This window comes from Leptinotarsa decemlineata, unplaced genomic scaffold (genome assembly GCF_025532065.1).
Source record: "Leptinotarsa decemlineata unplaced genomic scaffold, Ldec_3_MD MMD2_tig00002082_RagTag_RagTag, whole genome shotgun sequence".
Classification (NCBI taxonomy): domain Eukaryota; kingdom Metazoa; phylum Arthropoda; class Insecta; order Coleoptera; family Chrysomelidae; genus Leptinotarsa; species Leptinotarsa decemlineata.
The window spans coordinates 3,007,206-3,034,087 of NW_027412573.1; the positions used below are offsets into that span (position 1 = coordinate 3,007,206).

At 33.1% G+C, this 26,882-nt stretch overlaps 2 protein-coding genes across 10 annotated transcripts in view; both read right to left on the minus strand.

Moving 5' to 3' along the window:
• Positions 1 to 601: 601 nt before the first annotated feature.
• LOC111507027 (tetraspanin-33) lies at positions 602 to 6,241 on the minus strand. Of its 2 annotated transcripts, XM_023162254.2 has the most exons (6): positions 5,690 to 6,241; positions 4,400 to 4,603; positions 4,171 to 4,344; positions 3,377 to 3,556; positions 2,210 to 2,385; positions 602 to 950 (listed from the first exon to the last, which is right to left on the minus strand). In XM_023162254.2, the coding sequence occupies exons 1-6, from the start codon at positions 5,798 to 5,800 to the stop codon at positions 920 to 922; spliced, it is 876 nt and encodes a 291-aa protein (XP_023018022.2). In that variant the 5' UTR covers positions 5,801 to 6,241; the 3' UTR covers positions 602 to 919. The 2 variants fall into 2 exon arrangements, with proteins under 2 accessions (XP_023018022.2, XP_023018023.2); XM_023162255.2 differs by lacking the exon at positions 602 to 950 and having other exon boundaries at positions 2,051 to 2,385; positions 5,690 to 6,240.
• A 1,635-nt stretch (positions 6,242 to 7,876) lies between these two features.
• The window catches only part of LOC111507030 (protein Skeletor, isoforms B/C), a 122,237-nt gene continuing 103,231 nt past the window's right edge, over positions 7,877 to 26,882 (minus strand). For 6 of the 8 annotated variants that reach the window (XM_074176825.1, XM_074176821.1, XM_074176824.1 and 3 more), the window contains 6 exons: positions 26,815 to 26,835; positions 26,148 to 26,324; positions 22,678 to 23,119; positions 17,376 to 17,565; positions 16,969 to 17,263; positions 7,877 to 14,016 (listed from right to left, as the gene is read on the minus strand). In XM_074176825.1, the coding sequence (XP_074032926.1) occupies positions 13,849 to 14,016; positions 16,969 to 17,263; positions 17,376 to 17,565; positions 22,678 to 23,119; positions 26,148 to 26,324; positions 26,815 to 26,835 (1,293 nt within the window). In that variant the 3' untranslated portion in view covers positions 7,877 to 13,848. The remainder of the gene's footprint in view (positions 14,017 to 16,968; positions 17,264 to 17,375; positions 17,566 to 22,677; positions 23,120 to 26,147; positions 26,325 to 26,814; positions 26,836 to 26,882) is intronic. The other 2 variants (XR_012465780.1, XM_074176826.1) reach the window with 2 other exon arrangements.

Consider the following 26,882-nt stretch of genomic DNA (forward strand, 5'->3'; position numbering starts at 1 on the left):
CGACAGCCAATTATGCAAGATATATAACAGAGGTTAGTTTCGCAGATGTTATTCATTCATTCAGCAGCTGGACCATACTAAAATTATTCGAGTGGATCACCTACAGACCTGTTTCAAGGTAGTCTCATCAATGCAGGAAAGATCCCACACAAAGAGCCTGAGACTCGATGAATTTCAACGCGGCTCAACTGCGTGTATGAAACCTTCGTCTAAGAGAAAGATTGTAACAGCTCCATCCCGTGAACAAGGCCCCAAGCAGTCAAGAAACATTTCATGTACCAATAGTCTTACAGGGTATTGAAAATAGTATTCTAAGACACTTCTCATAGTTTTCATTGAGCATCTTATATGAAATAAGTGGCCCCGAAATAGAGCTTTGTGGTACCTCTGTTTTAACATCTAGAGAAATACTTGAAGTAAAGATTCACAATACACTTTCGTCTATTTTCCACGACAGTTTTATATTTGTTGACTAGTTTCAGTCATTACACCATTTTCAAAATGGTAAAAATTACACAAAACTCCTCTGCTGTGAATTTCAACTGGAAATAAATTCAAAGCAGCGTTTGTAATTTTTTTGTATTGTCTTTATTATCCCAAGAAACATTAAATGTTTATGAATAAGGATCGACTGAATTAACTAAAGATGCAAAATAATGAACAAGAAAACACAAGTTATCAATATGATCTATACAAAACTTTTGTAGAAATTGCAAGTTATTTAATGAATTATTTTTGTCCTTAATATTTTGTAAATCGGTTACTGAATATACAATAAATAAACATCTCATTCTAAGAGGCTCACACTGTGAATATTGTATGTAATAGTACATTTCATGCCCTATATATTTTTTCTTCCTTCAATTCAAATCCTAATTTGTTTTCCATGGTAATCTTATCTAAATTCCACCAAAAGTTGCTAATCGGAAAAAGGAATTCTTGAGTAATAACTGAAATAAAAGATATATTTTACTGGGTTTAGAAAATCAACACTTTAGTATCTCATTGGTCAAGTTGAAAACTAGAACCCAAATACAAGACTCTCATGATTTCTGTTTCCACCCGCCATAGGTCTCATCAGTGATGAGAGGAATTAGAGAAGACTAGCGTCGTCAGTTAGTGTATTTGTCTTATTATTATCCGAAAGGCCTCCCGAGGAGGCGACGACAAGTAAAAAATGAAGAGTTTTGGTTAAAAGTGAATGGGTAACTTAGGTTGGCAGCATTGCCTTGAGCAAGACAGTTGCGCCCCCGGACGAAGTTTCTGTTCACTTTGAACAGGAGAAACCTGGCCAAATGCGCTCGAATGAGAAGCAACTTCCATAGAAATAAGAGAGAGGGAAAAATAGCATAACCCTAAAAAAAGTTTTGAGGTTATTAATTGAATTTTTAGAGAATGTGAGAGAAGTTTGGAAAGAAATATGTGCTTATAGATATAGTGAGATTGTAATGGATTTAGAGAAGTAACATCGACTTCTCAGTTCACACAAGGATTGACAATTCATTGATTTTTTTTCGTAATCCCATACTGTTATTTTGATTCAACAGTATTCAGATGATAATTGAGAAGTTAATGTTAACAGTCTCCGTCCGTTAAGAAATACACTCGCTGCACATGATTCTCCCAATATTACTAAATAAATTCGAATTTGTTCCCCAATTTCATCCATGGTTATTGTTGAGCGAACTCGCGAACACAAATAACTGACGTTGCTTATAATATTGTTGTGATATTGTTAAACTGTTCCATGACATGATGCTAGGATTTTTATGTAGAATTACGAGGTACGTGGTTTGTTCATTCCTCGGAACCAAAATGTACGATACACAAATGACAGATTGTTGTTATAATATTCAACCTCCCCCGTTATTTGCTACATATCGACCTTGTTACAGTAATAACTATTTCTGCTATACATTTAAAAACTGCTTATTTCAATACCCAAAATATATCATGTCATAGTATCAATACATAAAACCCAACAAATTCTCCTGAACCTGCCTATAAAAATACAACAAACAAAAATATAAGCCCAAAGCAAACAAACAGATATACAAATACAAATATTTATTCATCAATTTAAAAACAGTAGATATCTAAAAGCTAAAGTTAACGACATACATACATATAGACGGTACACGAACATGGAAATATTCAGAACGGTTGGACCTCATATTTACAAATATACCCTAAATTTCAACTGGCCCACCTCGATTTTTGCAGATCTATTTGGCCTTCGAGGGTCTTGGCGAGATAAATGACGAAGAGTTGAGACAAGGCAGCTCCTAGGGCTATCCCTGCGATCGTATAGAGATTCCTTTCGGCCCAAGAGCGGACGATTTCTATGCACCCTGACGTCCAAACTTTCTTACTGGCTTCAGCAACCTGGGGAAGTCACAATGATTGTATTTTAAAATCGACCAACAATTTTTTTTGTACAGTGGGTTCCAGTTTTACTGGAGCAACTTCAAATTGTTCTGAAGTTAATAAGAATAAAAATAATGAGAGATTTTATTGACAATTCAAGTAAAATAACCACTTCGTTTTGCAACAAAAAACAACCATGTTAAAATAAGATTCAAACCAACCAATAAAGACATTGGTTATGCATTAGGTCACTTTTTACAAGTGTTAGAAAAAGGTAACAGGGCCAATTTTCTTCAAACGTATACAGAATTCAATGTAGATCAAAACAGTTTTCAAATTAAGATTCAACATCCCAAAAATCCCTTTTCACAAAATGTATTCCTGAATCTCGAAAACTTGAGGATAATTTACTTAAATTTTGATATTTTTTACACAGCCCGGGAAAGTTGAACATTCCCCTTTTTTTTAAACAGATCTCGTACTAATAAGAATGTTAATTTGGTCAAGGAGTTGACAAAAATTGAAAGGAATCGTTATTGATATTGATAATGCTGCCAATTACAAATGCTAAAATGGTTGGTTTGAATATGATTGACAATGTTTCAGGTTCAGATTTCCATTGTCTAAAAAAACTTCAACAGGCTTGAAATCCTTGAGAAACAAAATGATTGAAATATTAAAAATACTAAAACATATCTGGACCCAATTACTCAGTGTCAATTGGAAAAAATAATGTTGAAAAATCTGTAAACATTAATATTTATCATGTATCATGATTTATCAAACGGTTTTAATTTTTTTATAGAAAATTTTTATTTGTTATGTCCTTTATTATTCGTATTTTTTTTACATTAACAGTTGTGACATATCTTAGGTAATTATTAATTGCCTTTAAAGAAAATAAAAGTTTTACTATCATTACTATGATCAAAACATGTTTTACAAGTATAAATTCTCATAAAATGTAGCTTCTAGAGAAACCTCAGATCATTTACTTCTGAACACTTACCGAGAGAGTTTGTACTCCATATCCACACATTATATTCACCAGCCGAGAACTCAGATCTGTTGAATTTTTACAGCAAGAAAACGGTACTCCGCAATGCTCTACGCTTGGGGAAGTGCAATTGAAATATTCATTCTTGGACCAATCCATGTAGCCTTCTGTACTCAATCCACAGCAATGAAACTGAAAGATGAAAGCAAATATTAGGTTTTCAATTGATCTGACGCAATTATAGACAATATATTGACCATCTACGCAATATAAATTCATGAATGTTCAATGGCCTTCGTTAAAAATGAATCGATTTTTATTGTAAATTACAGTCCTCATAAATGTGAAACCAGAACTAGAAATAGCAATTGCCCTGTTCACGGACTTACAGTAACTGAAAATTGCCCACACTGCATGTGCATTGAATTTTTTTAAGTAAATTATCTGATGAAATGAAAACATTGATCAACATAAATAAATTCAAAATAGGAATAAAAAAGGACTCCAATCTCAAATTGAATTGAGGCTGTGGACAATGTTTCAGAGGTTGGTCTTTAGTAATAGTGATTTATTACTCCAAATAGAATCATGAGGACTGAATCTGACATTTCTAAAAGAACAAGTGTTAACGAATTTAAAAATGTTTTGATTCTACGGCCATTTTATATCTTTAATTGTTCATGTACTACCAAATAACTTGTCAAGTCTGAATCTGAAAGTGTTTAAAACTCTTTCTCAAAGACATTGAAAGTAATTTTCTTATTGATTTTTCAATAATTTAAAATATGATTGTAAAACACATTCACCTCTTGTTGAGCAAAGTCTATGAAATTCTGTAAGTCAGGATCATCTCTGTACGTATGAATAATTTTGTCTGTGAAGTTTTCTTCTAAAACAGACTGCATCGAGTGTGGAAAGACAAATCCCACTATCGCAACTCCCATCTCCAATAGAAAGAAAATCAACAGGCATAATGAGTACTGCAAGCAAATTGTATTATAATTTTTTTCAAAGACTGGCGTCATTGACACTCACAAATTTGAGCAAACAAGTGTTTTCTCTGAGCGCTCCAACACATCCCGCGAAACTCACGATGAAGACCACACCACCCATTATGACCATCACTAAAGATATGTTCAGGATAACATCGTAGACGTTCTCGAGTTTTACCCAGCCAGTCAACTGCCATTTGTCCACGAAGGCATACATTCCTATTCCTATGAGCAGACCTCCAAATAACTGAAAAATACATTGGACAAAAAAGGATTTTTCAAAAAAGTTTTATATTTGTAAAAAGGACCTGTCTACAACAACTACTTTTTCGTACATATGCAGGGAATCCCACATGAAAATGATTGTAAATTATATCAAAAGGAACATTACAAAACAGATAAAGCCACTGTAGCAGTCACTTCCAATCTGAAATTCTGTTATACTATTTCAAAAATATTTTTTATTTACATTTACATTTTGACAGATTTGTTGTCTCTATGTTACCTTTAAAATACCAAATATATCAGTCAATCTGTCATGTCAACAACTTCTGAACATGTATTTCAGTAATAATAAACAGAAGGGTTTCATTGACATCTGAGCAAAAATAACAAAACATGCAAATAGCCCACTGTTTTGAAGCCACTTATGAAAAACAATCGATTGGTTGGTGGAAGAGGTTAAATCCAATGGCCCGTACACTCACCAGATTTAACCCCTCTAGACCTTATAATACTCAACCGTGCCAAAGATCTACTATAAAAAATTAGATATGCATGTCGCAGGCTCACATGGCAGTATTGTGATGCTATCAGCCATATGTGGCTTGTAGGGAGGAACAATTTGGACATATGGTCTAATACTATCATGTAGATTCATTTCTTGATATTTGGTGTGAAATATGTAGCTTTCGCGAATGTCTTTCTAATAAAGCAATAAATTTTGTGATATATTATTATACATTTTTGATCAGTGACCTGTTGTAAATTGTTCTCTGTGGTTTTTCATATCGCTATATTGACATATAATAAACAATGCATAATACCAAATTTAGAATAAAACAGTGCATCATTTAGTACATATAAAAATGTATGGTATGGTGTCATTTGAAAAAAGTTGCTGTAAGGTTTTCTATGATAGTGGCGACTAGTAGCTTCATCTTTATGTTTTGTAATAGAACCTTTGATCAAGTTTATATTTTTTGGTCATCTTTCAAATAAGATACATATTGCTTGTGTGGGAAACCCTGAATATACAAACATAATTTATGACTTATATATTCCCTTCAAAATACATTCCACAGAAAGTAATACGTTTGAAGGAGTCACTTACCCAAAATACAAAGTTTAGAATGAATATTAAGTACTTCACACAAGGGCTGACATATGTGAAGTTACTGGACGGCTGTCGCCTGTAATCTCTACCTCTGTGTGCACTAGGCATGATTGGGCTTTTTCGAAAATATATTCGAATTTACTCAAAATGTATTTTTTCAGTGCTATCCACACATTTAGACACTAACTTGTATTTAGATCATACAAGTAGAATCACTTTTCCGCTTGTTTGTAAGTAGTTCACAACCGTAAGGTTTTCCAGGAAATGTTTATGTTTCGACTTTCAAGCAATTGCTTAGTCGACTTTCAAAATTTGGGCGTTGAGAATCTGCGTCATTGTTTGGGTGTTGATGATTGCTCACTTCATTATTGCCCTAATTGGGGTGGAAATGAATTTTCACTATATGTACAAATTAAAGAATTCAGGAACTTTCAGCATCAAATGCAAACAAAGCACCATTAATCTATTGACAGAACTCAGAAATAAATACAAGCTGAGTTTGGCAGTGACAAATAAACATAATAAAATATTGACAGGACAAGAATGTTTTGACAACACAATTCTGCCAGTGTCAACGACACCACAGAACTCCAAATTACAGTAGGCCAGACATAATTTTCAGTTCCGTGAAAAATCCTGTCAAAGAATACTGATTATTAGCATAAAGTGATTAAATTTTCAATACACAGTGCACCGTTACAGCGGTAACGTTGTTATCATCCGAAGACGATTAAGGATACTAACAATCGAAACGTCGTGGGGTAACTGGGCTTGAGATCTTTTGATTTTCATGTCTTTTTTATTGTTCAATTTTCGATTGTTGCTTGTATTTTATTTTATTGAAATTTCATTTCAGGGTTTTATTGCTACATATAATTGTTATTTTCAGCTATTCATTTGAATTTTATCGATTCTTCTAAGGATTTCAGATCATTTTATATCATATTAGACAATAGAAGTCTGAACTAAAGAAATTCAATGTTGTTATATGCTCTGATCTATTGGAATAAGATTACATGAACCTTTTCTACGTGTAAAATATTTTGTCAAAAACCCGCGCTCTACGTCAGTCCTAATAAGGAAATAGTACATAGATCCAATGAATTTCAGCATTCCATTCACAAACGTGCTGAGTACATTTGAAGTCACAAGAACTGAACAAAATACGCGCTATAAATTTCGATTCCTGCACCATCTATCAACATGTGTACAAAATTGGGTCACTCTCATTCATCGATTCATTCATGTCGATTCTCTCATTTCTCGCGTCAAGAGTTTTTGAAAAAACAAGAGCAAATGGGTTAACACACTAAGGTTTCTATGCATTTTGATTCCATCAGACAAAACTTTTGTTGAGCTTTTACGTCGTTATCCATCTTTGATTTGAATCAGTGCTCAAACACAACGCATTTATGTTTCAGCACTAGACACCGCTGTTTCGACCCGCCCTAGGTCACATCAGTGGTGGTAGGTGATCATTCAACCGCCTTTTATGGGATCGACAGGAAAAAACGAGGCTCCCCCTAGGCGGTCAGTTGCATTGCAGTGAAACACAGAAGATGAATCTTGTTCTCTGTTAATCCCATAGATGGCTACTTCGTAAGGGGATATGTCGTCGACCTCGCTTAAATTAAAATATTGATACACTTTTCATGATCATAATCACCATATGAATATCTTTTTATAATTCGTACCGAAAACCACTGGCATAGTTTCATGAAACATTTTAGGCCAGTTCCTAAATTAATCGGTGAGTCCACCCATTGATCCGATGGATTCATTTATTGGTCAATTCAAATCGTTAGCGCGTTTCTATTGGTTGAAACGTTTCATGGATAATGTTTTCCTGTAAAATTTAAGAACTCACCCTTTTTTTGACATCGTAAGCGCCATCTTCAATTCAAAAGCCGAATTCGCATGTCTAAATTGAAATGCTAGTGAATTAAGCTTTATCCATTCATTACAAGATAGCGAAAGACAAAACTTTTCAGATGGTCACTGAAATAAATACATATTCTAAAATCATTTCGAATAATAAGTTTCTGTAGTCCTTACACACAAACACAAAGGATTGTGTTTTCCTATTTTTCAAATATTTTTTAGCTAGCAAAAAATATACCAGAGTAGACTTGTTTTGATATTTCATAGGGTGGAGTGAAAAGACATTTTAATAAAACGAATATATTCAATATGAAAACATTTTTTATAAGAAGGTATTAAGTATGATATTCAAGTATAACAAAAGTACACATGCTAAAACAACATTCAAAAGCATTGATATGAGATTTTCAGAATTATATAATAAAAATATGACAATATAATTTATCTTTCATAACATGGAAACTTTTTCTAGGTAACGAACAATAACCATTCAGTACATAACAAAAATACAAGGTGTGGTTAAAAACAATTTCTGTAACAAAATTAAGTATACATATAACTATGTATTCTGTTAAAAGTAAAATCTACAATCGAGCGGCATACCAACTATTGCACATTGTCCACATTTCAACCTTAACTGTTATTACTATTAATTATGTTCTGAAAATATTATTTTCTACAAACGAAGTGAAATGATACTGAATTAATAGTATTTCACTTGAAAAATTGTAATCTCAGTGGTGCAGATTGGAAAATTATATTTTTTATATCATGTACACTTCTGTGTGTTCTGAGTAGGTTATGTTAATAACTCCTCGAGCCACCTAAAAGCGCCATGATAATTCGCAGTTTGATCAGCCATATAACTGAAGAAATTTTTCGCGAGAAAAATTCTGATCGAAGTTGGGTTCGAACCTACAACATTTGACTCGTGAATCTAACGTACTACGTTGACATCTACTGTCACTTTTTGAACTAACTTCAACTTGAATTGATATCACACTTTTTTTCTCATTTTCCCTTTATTTTGTAAAATAAGAATATTCTTTTCGGAAAGAAAGGATTTTGGGTGTGTATTATACAGAAGCTCTTCTTTCCTAAAAAATAATCTCTACTAAAAATATAACCCTTTTAATTTCAACGAGAATATTCATGATATCGCAGAAATTGTAGAAAAAATTTCCATGATTCTTGAACAGTTTGACTAACAACACCTTAACATTTTAAATTTAAAGTTCACAAACACTAATAGATGTCATGAAATATATAATGCGCTTTAGATATTATTGTCTCCAGTTACAATCGCAAGACAAAGGTACTTATAGAATAGTATTATTATTACATTTTTACATGCGAATTATTGTCTTAAATGATTTGTGCACATTTTTCCCAAAGCTGAGAATGAATGACTTGTTTTTCAAATCTCGGTTTTAGTACGCAACAATTATTTCAATTTACTAACGAAGGAATATAGTTTCGAAAGGAAGCTACAGAGCAATGAAGTGGAATTCACGTAAAATCAAAAATCACATTCATTGGATGCTATTCATTACGGCAAATTATGCGAAACAGTGGACCCTTTCCTTTTGACCGCCGAATTACCAGATTTGAAACCCTTTGATTTTTTTTCGAATCAAGATATCTAGAAGGGCTCAAAATCCTTTCAACTTTCTTCAGACGATGATGAAAAACCATTAAACTCTAAGAAATAACCAATGATGGAATTTTTAACATCGTCCGACAACAATAAATCGTAAGCATTGAAACTGTTGTAAGAATCTGTAAAATCTTCAGAAAAATCTTGAAGATTTTATTCTCTTTTCACCAAATTTACCTCGAAAATCATATATCCTGTTAGACCTAAAAGAGCAATAGAAGAAACATAAAAAAGACAACACATGAAGGAATGAGAATTAGAAGAAAAATGAAACAGAATATAGTCAGGAAAGGCGGGTTGGCTGTCCTTTTTCATCTTTCACTGACTGAACCAAGCTCCGTCACGCTGGAACCCGCTTTGAAAAAAATCAACTTTTTTTAGCCTACTTTACCTACAAACAATACTAATAAATGTAGTGATGTTCATATATTTGTAGTTTCATCAGTTACTGAGAAAGCACTATTGATAGTATTCAAACTACGGAATACAATTAATAATGCGCTAAAAAGTTTTGGAATAGGTTCTAAATTGATTGTAGTTTATTGTAGTAACAACACAATTTATTTCATTTTCTTTTGAAGTATAGCAAAAAATCTACGACTACAAGACTTCAAATCATAAAATAACAATTGTCCTCAAACTACAAACGATGAAGTTGATTGTAGCTGAAATTAGATGTTTGTAATTACCATTAAACACATCAAAAATGAATGAAACAAAATCGAGTATACCTGATCTGTAGGAAGGTTTGTATTGAGTTGTAGGAGACTTTGAGAGAAAAAATAGTCAGTCATTCTCAACTCCAAGTTACATTAGTATATAATATCTACTCTTATTAAATAGTAGTTTTGTCATTGTTTATTGTCATGAAGTACACAATGTGAAGTAGATATAAATTGACCGGTTGAAAGGTTTACTTGCATCGATTCATCAACCATTCCTATATGAATTTTTGCTTGAAAAGAAAATTTGGTGGTTCAAGTGGTTTGATGTATGATGATGATATGATCTCGATCAAATCGAAATTTAGAAATGTCTTCCTACAATTGAAAAGCTGTATATGTCTTCAATGAACTGTATATTTACGATAATAGTAATTATTCAGGACGAATTTTCAGACAGTAATGGCAAATATTATATTATATTAAATGTATTTCGTCCAAAATAACTGTTTAATACATAACCAGAAATGAAATACATTTGGTTTCAATAATGCAGGTAGTTGTTATTAAACTTGCTTGCCAGAAAACCGGGTTTATTTCACACAAATCGCCAAGTTCACTGCTGTGAAATAAAAATCTGTCTGCTATTAGTAATAGCTTCACGCTGAATAAACAGTTTATTTGGACCATCTTTGTTCCCGTAAATTTATCCTTTCAGTATTCTTATATAGGTTATATAACTTTCTACCTTGCAGAAATCGTATTTGTTTATTTTTTTGTGTGTTCCAAGTGAATTTTGAATAATTTATACCTGATTAAAAAGTTGTTTATTTCTTTGATTGTAGATTTCATTATTACCTCTGTTTACAGGGTGTCTCACTTTGTGAATCTTCATATGAAAAACACCAAGCAAGAAAATTCCATCCAAAATCCATTTTTTAACAGAATATCCTATTAATCGTTATATTTGATTTGTTCCAGCTAGATTTCTTCTATCATGATGTACCCCTGTGTCTATTAATTTATGAAATAATCAATATATACGTATATACGAGTAGATCAATATGATTCCTGGCGTTACACTCTTATACTCTCAATAAAAATTAATAGCAATTAAAATGAGGAGGAACTTTTTCATGACAAACCACTTTACTTCATGAAAATCTGTTGGTCTATTTCTAATTCAATTGAAAATCATTTGAAACTTCATCATACACCCGCAAACCTTTAACAACTATTAAGTTTTATCCGACGTCAACTGTGAACTAATTTTGTTTGGTTTACAAATCCTATTTAAGTTCCTCTCAGAGGGTAAAAATTGGGATGTCCCGTTTTGCAAAAAAATACACCAAAAATAGTTCACAGATGGTTAATTTATTGTCGACTAAACATCTTATTCTAGAATAAATTGTATAAAATACACGTCATAATCATTTTAACTAATTATTGATATATTATTGTCGCGTTACAAAATAAATCCCATTTTCCCCACGTTATCCTCACATATACTCACCGCATAAATATAAGTGGTATAATACTGGATGTCTACAAGGAAGAGATGAGATTATTTTCAAAAAAGTTATTACCTTTCACCTCCTGAAATTCTAATTGCATATAGTTTTCACTGGAAATTTCAAGAGCCTAATATAAATGGACCTTCACCCCATACGTGAAAACTACCTCGTTTTGAATATTTTACAATTTTTTGTCGGTAGTTTTTACGCAATCAAGTAAAAATGGTGGTCATGACGTCACTAACATTTGACATGAACTTGGCAACTCTGTGAAACTTATTCATATTGCATATTTCAATTTTCTTCTTCTTCCTGTATTCTTGTTCTGACTGTACGTGCGATATTGTCAAATGTTTTTCTTATTCTTATTCTTTTTTTATGATATTTGCTTATACATTTTGAACGTGGTTTGAAAGGATGTTAAGTTTCAATAGTAGTAACGTCACAGTCATTTTTGATACTTGGATTTTCCTTCAGAATGGAAAAATTTGGGTGTTACTTCCTGATAAATGAATCATTTTCTCAAAAACCTAACAAATAATATTGATTTTCTTTCTTTCTTTCGCAAATGGTAGAGGTCTTCTTCTCTTTTTCTCAAAAAATTTCAAGAACTCTTTTTAACCCTTTCGTATAAGCATCCAGTATTTTACTTTCACAACTGTAATCCCAGATAACTGCTTGTTGGTGTATCTAGGGGAGTGAGCTCAGCATCAAATATTTCACAACAGAATAAATAGTTTTATGAATTTGATATGTTTGACTAATGATTTCTTGATTCATTCGAATATAGCCATCATTGACTCTGTTACTGTACGTATGACATACAGAATTATCTTAAATATATTATATACTTATTCTAATAGATTCAAAGAATTTATCTCTAAACATTGTTAGATATTTTCCTGAACCACTGAAATTATGATAGGAGTTCAGTGGTCTAGGTTGTTTAGTGTTTTGAAGAGAAGTTAGTTTACTTATTTGGTATGAATAGACATGAAATTCATCATTTATAGATTTTGAAGACTGATTCTTCGCCTGAAATTTATGAAAGTATACTTTGTGTCTCGCGTGTTTCATTATTTTCAGGATTCTGGGTGGTAGGAAAACCACTTTTGGCCATGAGAATCTTAATTTTCAGGCCCGTCTGACCATTCTGTCATTGATAAGCAAAAATAGACTAATCGTTCTTTACCGGGCTATATACTTCAAATGATGAAATAAATTATGATGTAGGTACTTCGTTACTCGAAAGCAGGAATTCATATTCTGGACCCAAAATTTCACATATTATATTTTTACCTCTTCAGGTTTACTTTGATAATTATGTTAGTAAAGAGCGTAGCAATTATATAATGTGACAATTTGCAATTATCTGTTTTTTATTGATTTCTTTTCCAATACTTTTCCACAGGTATTTGTTTTCTGTTTATTCACTTTGTTTTTGATTCATTGGGGTGTCAAAAAAGAGATCTTTTCAAAGTGACATCCATTTTTGAGGAAACGAATAATTGGAATGGAGCAAGTATGAAAAATATCAAACTTCTTTTCGTCGTTACTTTGAAAAAAACTCCTCAATTTTTTCATTTTACATAAATGTCTGTTACTGTGGATTATATCATAAATTATTTACATCGTTCCTAAATTGCGACGGGCAGACTGTTATCCATAATTTTTTACTTTCATAAGATATCCATCTGAGACGTTCCTGAGATATCCGCAAATTATATTTCATGAACATCGCCAAAAGCCATCCTATAAGCATTCAATAGTGAATATCTTATGGATATTCAGGATGATATATTATCATACGCCGAGATTTCTAAACTTGGTATAGACTCCTTTCGTAACCGCAGTATCTAATATGGACGTGATAAGGATTTCTATCCGATTACCTTCTGTTGACGGAAAATACACCTACTGATTTTGTTTTCCAGTAGTCAACTGAGATGCAGGATTATTTTTGATTATTTTAATGACAGAATGTTATTTCTTCATTTTGAAATGAATGTAGTTGGAATATTTACTTTAAAGTCGAAGAATGTATATTCCTCGGTTAACATTTCTACTATCACGAACTTCTTTCGAATATATGAATCTGATCTGAGTGAAGTCATTAGTCTGACTGTAAAAAAACCAACACCTTCACACCAGAACGGAGCTTATCCCGAATTATTATTCAGCCGTCTGATTATCTCTGTGATGACCTCACTACCCCTAAAAAACCACACAAAATTGTTTTCCATGCCTACTCATATCCACCACGAAAATATTCCTGATAGAAAGTGTCAATTGAAACATCTAATTGATATGAAACTCGTACAGGGAATTACATCCATATTGCATTTGTCGGTCTCCCAAATTTCATCTTCGAAGTAAAGCCCCGTAGTTGTGTAATGTTAGGTATTCATTTTATGACAGTCGATTGACCGTTCGAATCTATCGTCAGAAATCGTAGAGCTCTCCGTGAAACAGTAGTGACAGGAGACAGACTGTGAAGACCGATGCCACGGGGTAGTTTGTTGTGGCCCCATTGAGGTCGCTGTTGTGCTCTGATATGTAGCCAGGTTCGACGATGTGTATTTTCCAGCCGAGATTGTTGTGCGTGTAACACTGGAATTCAAAAACCTTTAATAGCGATCGGTTCATTATTAAATATCTGAACATGTATGGTGAAATTATCTGGGTTAGGTGCCATGTATGCTCTACATATTTTTATAAAAAGTTTTTATTGTTGTTGATTTCTTTCTGTTAGAGTTATTATTAATTATACTGAAATATAGGCAAGAAAAATGTGTTGTGAAGACTTTTATTTAACCTAAACTACAACAACTTACACCAAAAAGCAACGTTGCTAGTGATTGACATATTGACATGACATTCTTACAGTAAACTGCATTACTGGCATCAAGAGATATGCAGTATTAGAGATGGGCGCTATTATTCTTCGATAATATTAACACTTACTTTTTTTTTTCACAAACACGAATTGCAATTGCAATGTAATGCAGCATTGATAAACAAGAGCGGTAGAACCATATTCAAATACTCTCCCAAACTGAAATTCAATAGATATCAAATAGAATTCAACAAAATTCTGGAATTGAAATCGGAATGAAAAAATATATCGAAAAATTCAGACTCATAGATCTTCTGACTCGTTGATCACAAGTTTTTGAAAAAAGTTGCTTTTATGAAACCCCTTGTCCCCCTACCTGGCAGACCTGTTCATGAGCAGATTCGAAATGGAAATCAAAGAAAAGTAGAAGTATTTTCCTAGGATATGGTTAAGGTATGTGGATGATATTTTTGCGATATTCGATACCAAAAAATCGAATATTGACGACTTTGTTTCCATTTTAAATAATAGATGTCCATCAATAAAATTCACGTATGAGTTAGAAAATAAGGGACAACTACCATTTCTTGACGTTTTGGTAATGAGGAGCCAATATGGAGGGTTAGAGTACGATATATTTAGAAAAGAAAAAAGAATGTACAGGTATATTTCTGACAGTTCACATCATTGTGGACAGCACAAACGTGCTGGGTTGAATTTTTTAGTGCATCGTCTTTTGACTTTTCCTCTAACACATGATAGGTTCACAAAAGAAAGACGTACAATACAGGAAATAGCAGCCACTAACGGTTTCTCGAGGGGGATTGTAGATGACATAAAAAGGAAAAAGAAGTTTAGGTTAAGAATGAACCAAATCTCGACTTTCAGAAAGGACAAAAACCAAGATAAATACATCTCAGTTCCATACCACCAATATACGAGGAACTTTGGAAAGATTTTCAAGGAACTAGGTATGAAGGTGGTTTTTAAAACAAGTTATACACTACAGAGCCTTTTGGGAAGTCCAAAAGACAAAGTCGAGAATTCGGAAAGTCTGGAATTTACGAAATTGAATGTAAGGACTGCGATGAAAAATATTATGGACAGACAAAAAGATCTATTAAAGTAAGATATAAGGAACACATAGCACACTTAAAATATGGAAGACCTGAAAAATCAGCAGTCCCATCATATTTTGCAACAAAACCATTCCATAGACTTCAGTTCATTAAGATTAGTTAGACAAGTTAACAACAACAGGCAACTAGATGCCTATGAGAGTGTAGAAATGAGTAAAAATAATATTATGAATAACGATGACGGACCTATACCAAAGAGCATACTATATAGCTTGTTAAAATAAAATAAAATAATGTTGTTGGGTTTACTGATTACCACAAAAGAACACATTGCAAAAATAAATTTGGATAGGCAATATTGTGAAATTAATTTTTATATAGCTGAAAATTGTTTTATATAAACATAGATTGTAAAATAATAGATAAGGCAAAATTGTAAAATTAATTTAGGTTGGTATACCTGTATGGTTGGTACGCCTGGATGGTTTACCTTTATGGCATAAATAGGATTACCTCGCATTAGTTTCTAGTTTTAATCTTCCTCTTTGAAGATGATCACTTGGTGATCGAAGCACGTGTCGAGGTGTTGAAAATAACGATTTGGTGCTGGGAAAAAACTCCAGTAATATTCATTACTACACCAAAGGTTCCAAACAGTGCATCATAAGTACAAGTTTTTGTGTAACTTCATTATAATTAACTTCCGCTCTTTCCTATAGGTACCTAACTTTTCGAAGTTTGATGTATCCAATTGGTCTTTCCATCTATTTTTGGATTTCCTCTGGATCTTTCTGTTTCTGATCTCCATTTGGTAACCTATACAACTAGGGAGTCAGTTTCTACAAGTTCTTAGTGTCCCAGCCAATTTAACCTCTGTGATCTCCGTATATATGTTTATATGTTTATTGGTCTGATTCTCACTTTGTTATTCTTTAGTTTCATATTTCTGCTCATAATCTTTTAGGAATGAGTGATATCTCCAGTAGGTTTTACCATAGAGTGGGGTACATACATCCTGTAGAATATGATTAATGTTTCTCTCACTAGATGGCGCCATCATATGGGAGATGTCATTGCCCTCACTCAATGAGGCTTGTTCTTGCAAGACATTTGAGTCCAGCAAATAATTTGTAAAAAGACTAATCAGATCAGATCAATTCCGAGAATTGTTGTTCAGCGGCTCCGGTAAGTATAAAAACCTCACGGATGCATATACACAATTCGGTTCGAACATATACACATCAGTCCGAGACATACAGCACTCGTCTCCAGGGGACCACTATGCGTACCGTACATAGAGTAGGGTCGCGTTTTACAAATGATCCTAAATGATGGATTATAAGCACTAGAGGCTGGCTTCCGACCACAAGAGTTCATATTTTAATTTTGCTGAAGTGGCAAGCAGTAGGTTGAGGACCACTAGGAAGTGAGGGGGTGGACGAAAGAGATTCCAGCTTCTGCAGCTCATGACATTTGTTCTGCAAACACTCGAGTTTAGAAATACCAACAAAAAAGCAACAAGAAGTCCTCAAGAGGAAACAATAATGAAACAAGTTGAATATGACTCAAATACAACACAAAATAATACGAAATAAAACACTAAATTCATTGAACGAAATTCAGTTTCACTTAACCCCTGACACTAACCTGATAATACAGTAAATCAGGCGCGTCCATTGGCACCGTCCAATTGAAATAGGCCGCTTCTCCCTGATCGCACTCCAGCCTTAGGGTTTCCATGAATTCTGTGAAGGTTTCCGACTCGCTAGATTTATCGATGCTCTTATGAGCCCATTCGCAGTACCTCCCAGCAGCCGTAGGGTAGGGATATCTTTCTTGGTCGAAGTCCACACCAGCGAAAACCTTCTGCTGGCTCTGCTCCTCCCTAGTTTTCTGGCCAAAGCCGCCTTCTTTGGAGTCTGTTATGTAGAAGGGATGATACCTGAAACGAGAAAAGCCTTCTATCAAAGTTAACAAGTGAGATAGAAATATCGACTGCTAGTTTCTCTTGAATAACTCCTGGATGAGCTTCAGTGGCAGAGTTTGATTCTTACCTTGCTGGGTTGCTACTGTCATCTCCCCCTTCCACGATGAAAGTGTACGTCTGACCTCTTTCCAGTGTGATTTCTGGAATCAAGAGATCGTTTAGGTACCAAGCTATTCCCCAAGAAGGCAGGCCTGTGATTACAGTGTATCCTCGTTTCCCACCTGTTGGGCCTATTCTGGCGTTAAAGGTAGTTTCACCTGAAAAACAGTCATGCCATGAAAAAATTGAATGAATTCAGATTCATGAGTAGGGCTGCTCAAAATCTCAACAAAATAATTGAATCACTGTTTATGAAAATGAACTTTTTGTTTTTCCTGGAGATGTTTGGCAATGTGGAGATATGTCTATGGTTGAACCATTTTGATATAGGATTTCATCATTGTTGCAGAGGATCTTTGATCAACAAGTCAGGATCCTCAGTAAATTCTCCAAAAATGTGGGAAAATTACAAAAAAGTTTGAAATATGATTGCACTCTTCCTTTCTTTGAAAGATGGAGAAAAAGAAAGTAAAAACTTTCCTTCCTGAATCTGCTGACTTGTTTCCGAAACAAATTTAATATCATTCCGCTGCTTCATTGACAGCATTCCATTACCAACCAATCTGTGTTTCCGCTAACCAACTATCGCCCCCCTTTGAGCGATTCCTGGCACGGGATACCATGAATAAAGTCTGGCTACATGAACTGAACTTTACATGTATCATATCATTCAGTGCAACCGATAAGAACAAAGCTATGCCCACACAGATAGAATGAAATCTGAGAACCAAACCTTTAACGAAGTGTATGAGCTCTGAAGACACAAGAGCACTTCGTCTGTTTTATTCATCGCCTTTGTTAGTATCTACAGCAGTCGTAGACGAAACGTAAGATATACCATCGACAGACCACGGCCGATAGCTTTAACACATTTATGTTTCTGTTGAAGTATTTTAGGACCCTTGATGTTTTCAGTGTTCATTTTTGATTACCCCGTGTTAGGAATCAGACGTTAAAAGGTAAGACTTCGTTAATCCTTCGCTCGCACAAGTTTCGATTTCTAAGGGTTGTCGTTCGTAGGGGTGCCACAGCTGGTTAACAGAGAAACATTTAAACAGATTTTTTTTCTTATCACATTGTCAAGTGCATCTATACGCAGATGATATACAGTTATATTTGTCTTCTCATAACACCGATACAGAAAGTTGCGTGGCCAATATAAACCCAGGTTTGCACAAAACATTTTTATACTCGGAGAATCATGGACTGAAAATCAATCCAAATAAAACTTTGGCCGTATGCATAGCGTCTCAAAGACAAATAGTAGAAACTCGGTGTAACTTTCGGCTCACTCTCGATAACGCAGACACTGACTGGGTAGACAGTGCTAAAAATCTTGGCGTAACCATAGATATAGCTCTTTGTCTTTCCATGAATATTTGACAAACATTTTCAAAGTATCATTCTTCGAACTCAAATCACTATATAAATTCAAGTATCAGTTATCAGAAGAAATGAAACTCGGGTTAGTTAAAACTCTTATTTACCCCCATATCGAGTATTGTTGTTCGGAGTATTACAATTTTTTGCCGCAATATAACAAGCAGAAGTTACAACGTATGCAAAATGCTTGCATGCGATTCGTATGTTGTATACCATATGGTGAACATGTCACATTATTTTTGTTAAAAATGAAGGAGCTGAATGTGAGGTACAGAGTCCAATATTTGATAAAAATGTTTTTGTTTAAACCTAGTTATTTATATAGTTTATTGAGCATATATGGTCAATTTGAGAATTAACTTATTCAACATACCTACCTAAGCACCGTACTTCCAAATTACAAGGATGTTTTTCTTATATAGCCCCTTCTTATCTGAATGAAATTTTACCATTTTGAATCATAATATTCTTCAATTGATATATTTTTGGATTATTACAATGTGTTAAAACAACGATAAAAATAAAATAAATACAACAATAAAAATTAATTGGCGCTCCGGGGCGACTTCATTGATTCCAGTGGCGCATTTGCTTTTTCAGCTGCAGGAAAACCCGGAAAAACCTGCAGCACCACATCATCTGAAGATCTTGATCTAACAATGTCCCCTCTCTCATAAAACAAAATGTAGGGTGTCTCCAGAGGCTCCAATAAATTCAATGCATCGCCAGAACACTTCGTAAGAAATAAAATCACAAATGCTTAATAATTAGTGCTAATTTAAAATTCAATGTATGGTAGTGCAATGAAATTGTTGAATTGACCAAAATAATGTTAAGAATATTAAGAGTTATTAGCAACTGTATGATCTATTATTATTTTCTCTTCTCTATCATTGTTATGATAGTAAATGAGTATTTTTATAATGATTTTCTTACACTCACTGTATAATATTTGAGAGGGGTGGAAGATAGCCTTTGGCTAACCCTTTTCTTTTTATGTATGCATGTATTTTTCAAGCGTAATAAACGATATTATTATTATACAGGGCTTTTCATGATGAGCGTTAATTAGCCGTTTCTGACAAACTATTCAACGGATCAATCTGAAAATTTCATAGTATGCATAAATCAATATGACCTACACGCCTAAAATATTTCAGGCGAAGCGGCGTTGTCGCTTCTACTATAAAGTAGCGGCTTCTTTGATTTTTCAAATGGAACACCCCGTATATAATATCATATTATGATTCATTATCACTTTGTCAACAAATTCATATACTATTTCCCTATACCTATCTATTACCGTTTAGAAGATATAAATTAATTTCGATATTTTTTTTACCAAACATGAACTTTTTATAAATGCTGATAATCTTGAACTCTCTTGCACTAAAACGATCAAATTTGAAATGGAGTGGAGTGATACTATGAGGATCTTCACTCCGAGTCATATTTTCATTTGCCTCATACAGGGTCTTCAAAAAATGCAGATACTTTGATCTCATGAAAAAATGAGTGGAACTCAATATTTTCAAATGGAACACCTTGTATATTTCAACATTTTTGAGCTCTACATCCAATTTTAGATTAACTTTGTTCTGATAATACTATTTCTATTTTGAACCGTTTTCGAGATAAACTGTTTCAAACGGAAACTGACGTGGTTTTCTTGCTCGTTTTTTTGAATTCATCACACTTATTTTGGATATTCAATATTTTTTTTTATACTTACTAATATTTCTTTTTGATCCAGTTTCTTAACTATCTCAGATCAGTCAATTCGAAATTGGTATGTACCTACCTTAGAAAAAGTTACAATTTGTATACATTGAGGTATTGGTCTCTAACGTACAACAGTACACATTGATATTTTTCAATAGTGTGCTTTGGAAAAATGAATAAACCAATTATTTAACGTCAGACTTTCGTTGGTGGTTTTGACTGATTGTGATAGCTACCAATTATAATAGAATAATGTCAAGATTAGGTTACGGTAATGAAGATTTCTTGAATTTATTAATAATTTATGGTGAGTGCAAATTGCAAGTAGAACATGCCGAGTATTTAATGAAAGATATCCACAACTTCCGAAGCCGAATAATAACGTGATAAATCGACTACTAAAAAACTGTAGGTTAAATGGAACCTTCCGTCCAAAAATCATTCCTAAGAACACTAAAGTGGATGATGATGACAATGGTATAACAGTTTTGGGATACTTTCATGCATTTCCAAATGCTTCTCTGCACGAGGCTGAAAGGGAGATAGGTATACCCTACGTGACAATTTGTCGAATTCTTAATAATAAGCATAAATGGCATCCCTATAAGTTCTACTGTGTCCAACATTTGAAAGAGACTGATTTACCTCGTAGAGTGGAATTCTTTGAATGGTTACTTGTCAAGACTCAAGAGGATGAACATTTCCTTGACAATATCATATGGACAGATGAGGCCAAGTTCACAAAAAATGGAGTTTTCAATAGACACAACAGTCATTATTGGGCGCCAGAAAATTCCCATATTGTCCGCCAAAGGGGTTTTCAAGAAAGATGGCAATTCAATGTATTTTGTGCCATAAAGAGTGAGTCAATTTTTTATATAGAGTTTTATGATGATAATTTGAATGCATCAAACTATGAAGATTTACTGAGGAATGGAATTCAAATGATTTTAAATAATAGACCAGGAAGAGACCGTGTATGGTACCAAATGGATGGTGCTCCACCCCATAATTCTCATTCAGTCAGCGAAGCTTTAACCGAAATTTTCGAAGACAGATGGATTGGTAATAATGGACCTTTTCGTTGGCCTCCTAGAACACCAGATGGCAATCCATTAGATTATTTCGTGTGGGGTTTCATTTAAAATATGGTTTACTCTACTCCAATAACAACAATGAAAGATATGAAATCGAGAGTTACAACTGCTTTCAATAGTTTGACTCCAGACTTGATCAGAAGCGCTACACATGACAATCTTTTGAAGAGATTAGATGTTTATTTAAGTAGAGGTGGAGATGTGTTTGAACATATTCTGAAATACACTGACGATTTAATTAACTCATTAATTTATGGGTTTATTATTTTCAGTTCGTGTTTCGGCGTTAATAAAACTCTTGTTTGAATAGAAGTTTCATTCGATGGTTGAGGAGTATTTTAATAATTATCTTTTCATTGTATTATCTGTGACTAATTGAGAAACATCAAACGAAATCTGTTTTACAAAAATGAGTGATGAACAAGGAAACCATGTCAATTTCCGTTTGAAACAGTTTATCTTGAAAACGGTTCAAAATAGAAATAGTATTATCCGAACAAAGTTAATCTAAAATTGGATGTAGAGCTCAAAAATGTTGAAATATACAAGGTGTTCCATTTGAAAAAATTGAGTTCCACTCATTTTTTCATGAGATCAAAGTATCTGCATTTTTTGAAGACCCTGTATGAGGCAAATGAAAATATGACTCGGAGTGAAGATCCTCATAGTATCACTCCACTCCATTTCAAATTTGATCGTTTTAGTGCAAGAGAGTTCAAGATTATCAGCATTTATAAAAGTTCATGTTTGCATGGTAAAAAAAATATCGAAATTAATTTATATCTTCTAAACGGTAATATATAGGTATAGGAAAATAGTATATGAATTTGTTGACAAAGTGATAATGAATCATAATATGATATTATATACGGGGTGTTCCATTTGAAAAATAAAAGAAATCGCTACTTTATAGTAGAAGTGACAACGCCGCTTCGTCTGAAATATTTTAGGCGTGTAGGTCATATTGACTTATGCATACTGTGGAATTTTCAGGTTGATCCGCTGAATAGTTTGATAGAAACGGCTAATTAACGCTCATCATGAAAAGCCCTGTATATGAAATCTTACCTATGATCCTAGCAGGCGGCCACGGCTTTAGCCCCTCCTCATCCGACAACTCCTCCAAATTCACTGTACAGTCATGATCGTCGTAATTACTGAAATCTATCCTGAAATCCTCAGTAGTCTTATCAGTTATGGAATGGGCGTTAGCCTCTTTAAGCGCATTGAGGGGCCCAAAAGCTGCGATGACACTAACCTCCCCTTGCAGGGGGATTGGCTGATCGTTGATAGCCTCATTCGTCTTGAGAGGCCTTCTGAACGTGATGGACGTGATACCGTTCGCCCTCGAACCGGAGATTAGAGTCGCGTCGTTTCGACCCCCAATGCGCTCATCGGGGCAAACGCCCTGCTTTCCGTCGCACTGAGCCATGTGTGACATGTAGTAGTCGACTGCGTGGAAGCTGCCCGCATTGGAGTCGTAGTAGGCGACTATGACGTCTCCTCCAACCTAGAGAAGGGGTTTACTATTCATGTTGATAATCACAAATATTCATTGAAATAGAATTCATTTCCAATACGCGTTTCAATTCAAGGGTAGCTTCCTCAGGTACTTTACACTGCTTCATAATGCAATATATGTATAGGTACAGATTATCGACCCTAATTAATAGAGATTACTAATTGATAAATAGGCAGTACTACTAAGTAGTAGAAACCAGACAAAAGTTGTTGCGTCACAGAAGACCAAATTGATATTTGTATATCGGATGTATTGTAATCATATTCATTTGATGATTCTGCAAGGCAGACATTTTATTGGACTCAAATTTATCTATTCAGCTTGAATAATAGTCTAATCAACAAGTTCAAAAACATGAAAAATAGAGATAAAGGTCCTAAAAATATGAGCGATGGCTCAATCGATTCGGAATCACCTCTAGAAAAGTTTTTTTGAAGGATTTTGGTGTAGGTAAAAAAGTGCAATAATTATTAACAAAATGAGATGAAAAAAATGGTATTTAGTTTTTCGTTAATAAGTCAAAAGATATTAACATTTAAGCAATTTTGGAAAAAGTTCGTTAAAGAGGACGAATTTTGAAATAAAAAAGTCCCGACTCCCGAAACTCTATCCACATTATTTATAATTTTAATTTGACGTTGAAAATAGGGTTCCGCGCAGCTGTTACGGCATGCGCGCGCTGCCGCTAAAGAGAGTTTATCAAAAGAAATAACTTTTTATAACATAAAATGTCATTTTAAAAATTTAAAAAAATCTAGTATCTTCTTAACACTTGAATATATCGAGTTCCGTAAAAAAAAGTTTTATCATCATTTTTCAAAAAGTTATTCAATGTTAACTAACATTTTTTTTACCAATCTCCGTTGGCATAAATAATGGGATAAAAGGTATAAATAATTGGCCTGAAAATTTTAAACTTCGTGGAGCCCTTTTGATATATACACTTCATACGATCCTGCGATAAAAGTTCATAAAAATTTAATAATTTGTTAATTATGATTTTTTATAACTATTGCAAAATGAAATATCTAAAAATTGTTGATAAACATTTTTTTCAATTGATATTTAGCTATGTCTGTTTTCACATTAAACAATGGCAGTTATTAACATAGGATATGAATTTTTTACGTAATTTGTTTATTAAATTGTTTCAAACAAATAGAGAAATTCAATATTTTTGAAAAAATTCATTTTGCTATTTTGTTGTCTAGAGATGATTATGATTATAAAAAAGTTTTTTCTTAATTTTGATTTTTAATTGTTTAAAATCATTTTTTTAATATTTCGATTGTTTAAATAATTAGTTAAGAAATAATTTTGCTTTAAAAATTATAATTTATACTTTTAAATAGTTTGGCAACAAAAATGTTCTTATTCATCATTTAATTGTTTATTAGTTCAACAATTTATTATAAACAAATATTGACGAACGTTATATTTTTTTTCTGAAGCAGAAAAAAATTATAAAAACAGATATATATAAAAAAGTTCGCTACAATCACCGTATCGTATGATATTAAAAAGTATTATGATAAATGAAAAAAAAATTTATGGCACTTTTTTACATATAGCTGTTTTCATATTTTTTTCTGCTTCAGAAAAAATATAACGTTGGTCAATATTTGTTTATAACAAATTGTTAAACTAATGAACAATTGAATAATAAGTAATTTTTTTTCTGCCAAATTATTTAAAAGTATAAATAATGATTTTCAAAAGTAAAATTATTTCTTAACTAATTATTTAAACAATCGAAATATGAAAAAATCGATTTCAAACAATTAAAAATCGAAATTAGGAAAAACATTTTTTTCAAATGATAATTATCTCTAGACAACAGAATAGCAAAAAAATGTTTTCGAAAATTTTGAATTTCTCAATTTGTTTGAAAGAATTTAATAAACAAATTACGTATCAAATTCATATCCTATGTTGATAACTGCCATTGTTTAATGTGAAAACAGACATAGCTAAATATCAATTGAAAAAAAAATATTTATCAACAATTTTAGATATTTCATTTTGCAATAGTTATAAAAAATCATAATTAACAAATTAATAAATTTTTATGAACTTTTATCGCAGGATCGTAAGAAGTATATATATCAAAAGGGCTCCACGAAGTTTAAAAATTTTAGGCCAATGATTTATACCTTTTATCCCATTATTTATGCCAACGGAGATTGGAAAAAAATTGTTAGTTAACACTTGAATAACTTTTTGAAAAATTATCATAAAACTTTTTTTCTACGGGACTCGATTTATTCAAGTGTTGAGAAGATACTGGATTTTTTTCAAATTTTTAAAATGACATTTTATGCTATAAAAAAAATATTTCTTTTGATAAACTCTCTTTAGCAGCAGCGCGCGCATGCCGTAACAGCCGCGCGGAACCCTATTTTCAACGTCAAATTAAAATTATAAATAATGGAGATGAAGTTTCGGGAGTCGGACTTTTTTATCGGAAATTTCCTCCATTTCAACGAGCTTTTTTCAAAATTATTTAAATATTAATATTTTTTGAGTTATTAACGAAAAACTTAATACCATTTTTTCATCTTATTTTGTTAATAACAATTGCAATTTTTTACCTGCACCAAAATCCTTCAAAAAAACTTATCTAGAAGTGATTCCGAATCGAATGAGCTATAGCTCATACTTTTAGGACCTTTATCTCTATTTTTCATGTTTTTGAACTTGTTGATTAGGCTATAACATTTCACATTATGTGGGTTCTCTCCTAGACCAAGAAGCCTGAAACAATAATTGACATTGTCCTAATTACCTAAATTTATTATGCACGATGTTCCTTGATGATATGCGAATATTCAAGAAAGCGAAACGGCATCAAAAAATTATAAAATTATGATGTATTGCTTTATAAACCATGGTCCAAAAATGTTTCGATACGAAAATATTTATTACCATGACTGAGGATATTCATAGTAACAGAACAGTGTACTACTAATAATTGAAAAATAGTAAAATAGTGAATGAAGCATAAATTATAACTTACCATTTGTGGTTTTCCCGGAGAACCAGACAAACCAAAGGCAATGTACTGATCTTCTCTAATTTTTGCAGATAGTATAACGTCAATATAGTCTTCCTCCAGTTTCCATCTCACTTGCAAACGTTTATCTAAAAATTCCCGGCAGTTGGTGGGGGGTGTTGTTCTTGGGGTGCTGCTTGTCTGAAAAATGTGATCAGTTTGACAAATAAAATGCTTCTGGTGTTGTCGAGATGTTGTTGAATTATCTGGGAAATTGTAGAATTCTTTACCCATTTCTCTTATATCAAAAGTATTTCTCCACCTTCCAAAACATGGGCTAAAAAGTCCCGGGCCAAAGAAAAAACGCGTTTAAGCGGTGAATGCATATAATGCATATATTAGTCCCGTTTTTATTATCGAAAGATGAGAGTCTCAAGTGCTAGCAAGATACAAGTGTGAATTCAACAGCATCTAACTCGTCTTTATCTTAGATATCAACTACACAAAGACGCCATTTCAGGGTTTGGAAAATTTAGAAGTAACTAATCATTTAAATTCAATTTTCTAAGACCTCCAACAGGAATGCAGAGGGATTTCTATGGAAAGTGGAGCCCCCGTACACTGATTGTCAGAGGATGAATTTGTCTTCCTTGTTGACAACAAAATCTATACCCCTCCCAAGACTACTTACTGGATTGTACCACCAAGGAGGCTGTAAAACGAAAAACAGTTTCATATACTTCACTCACAAATGCTTCA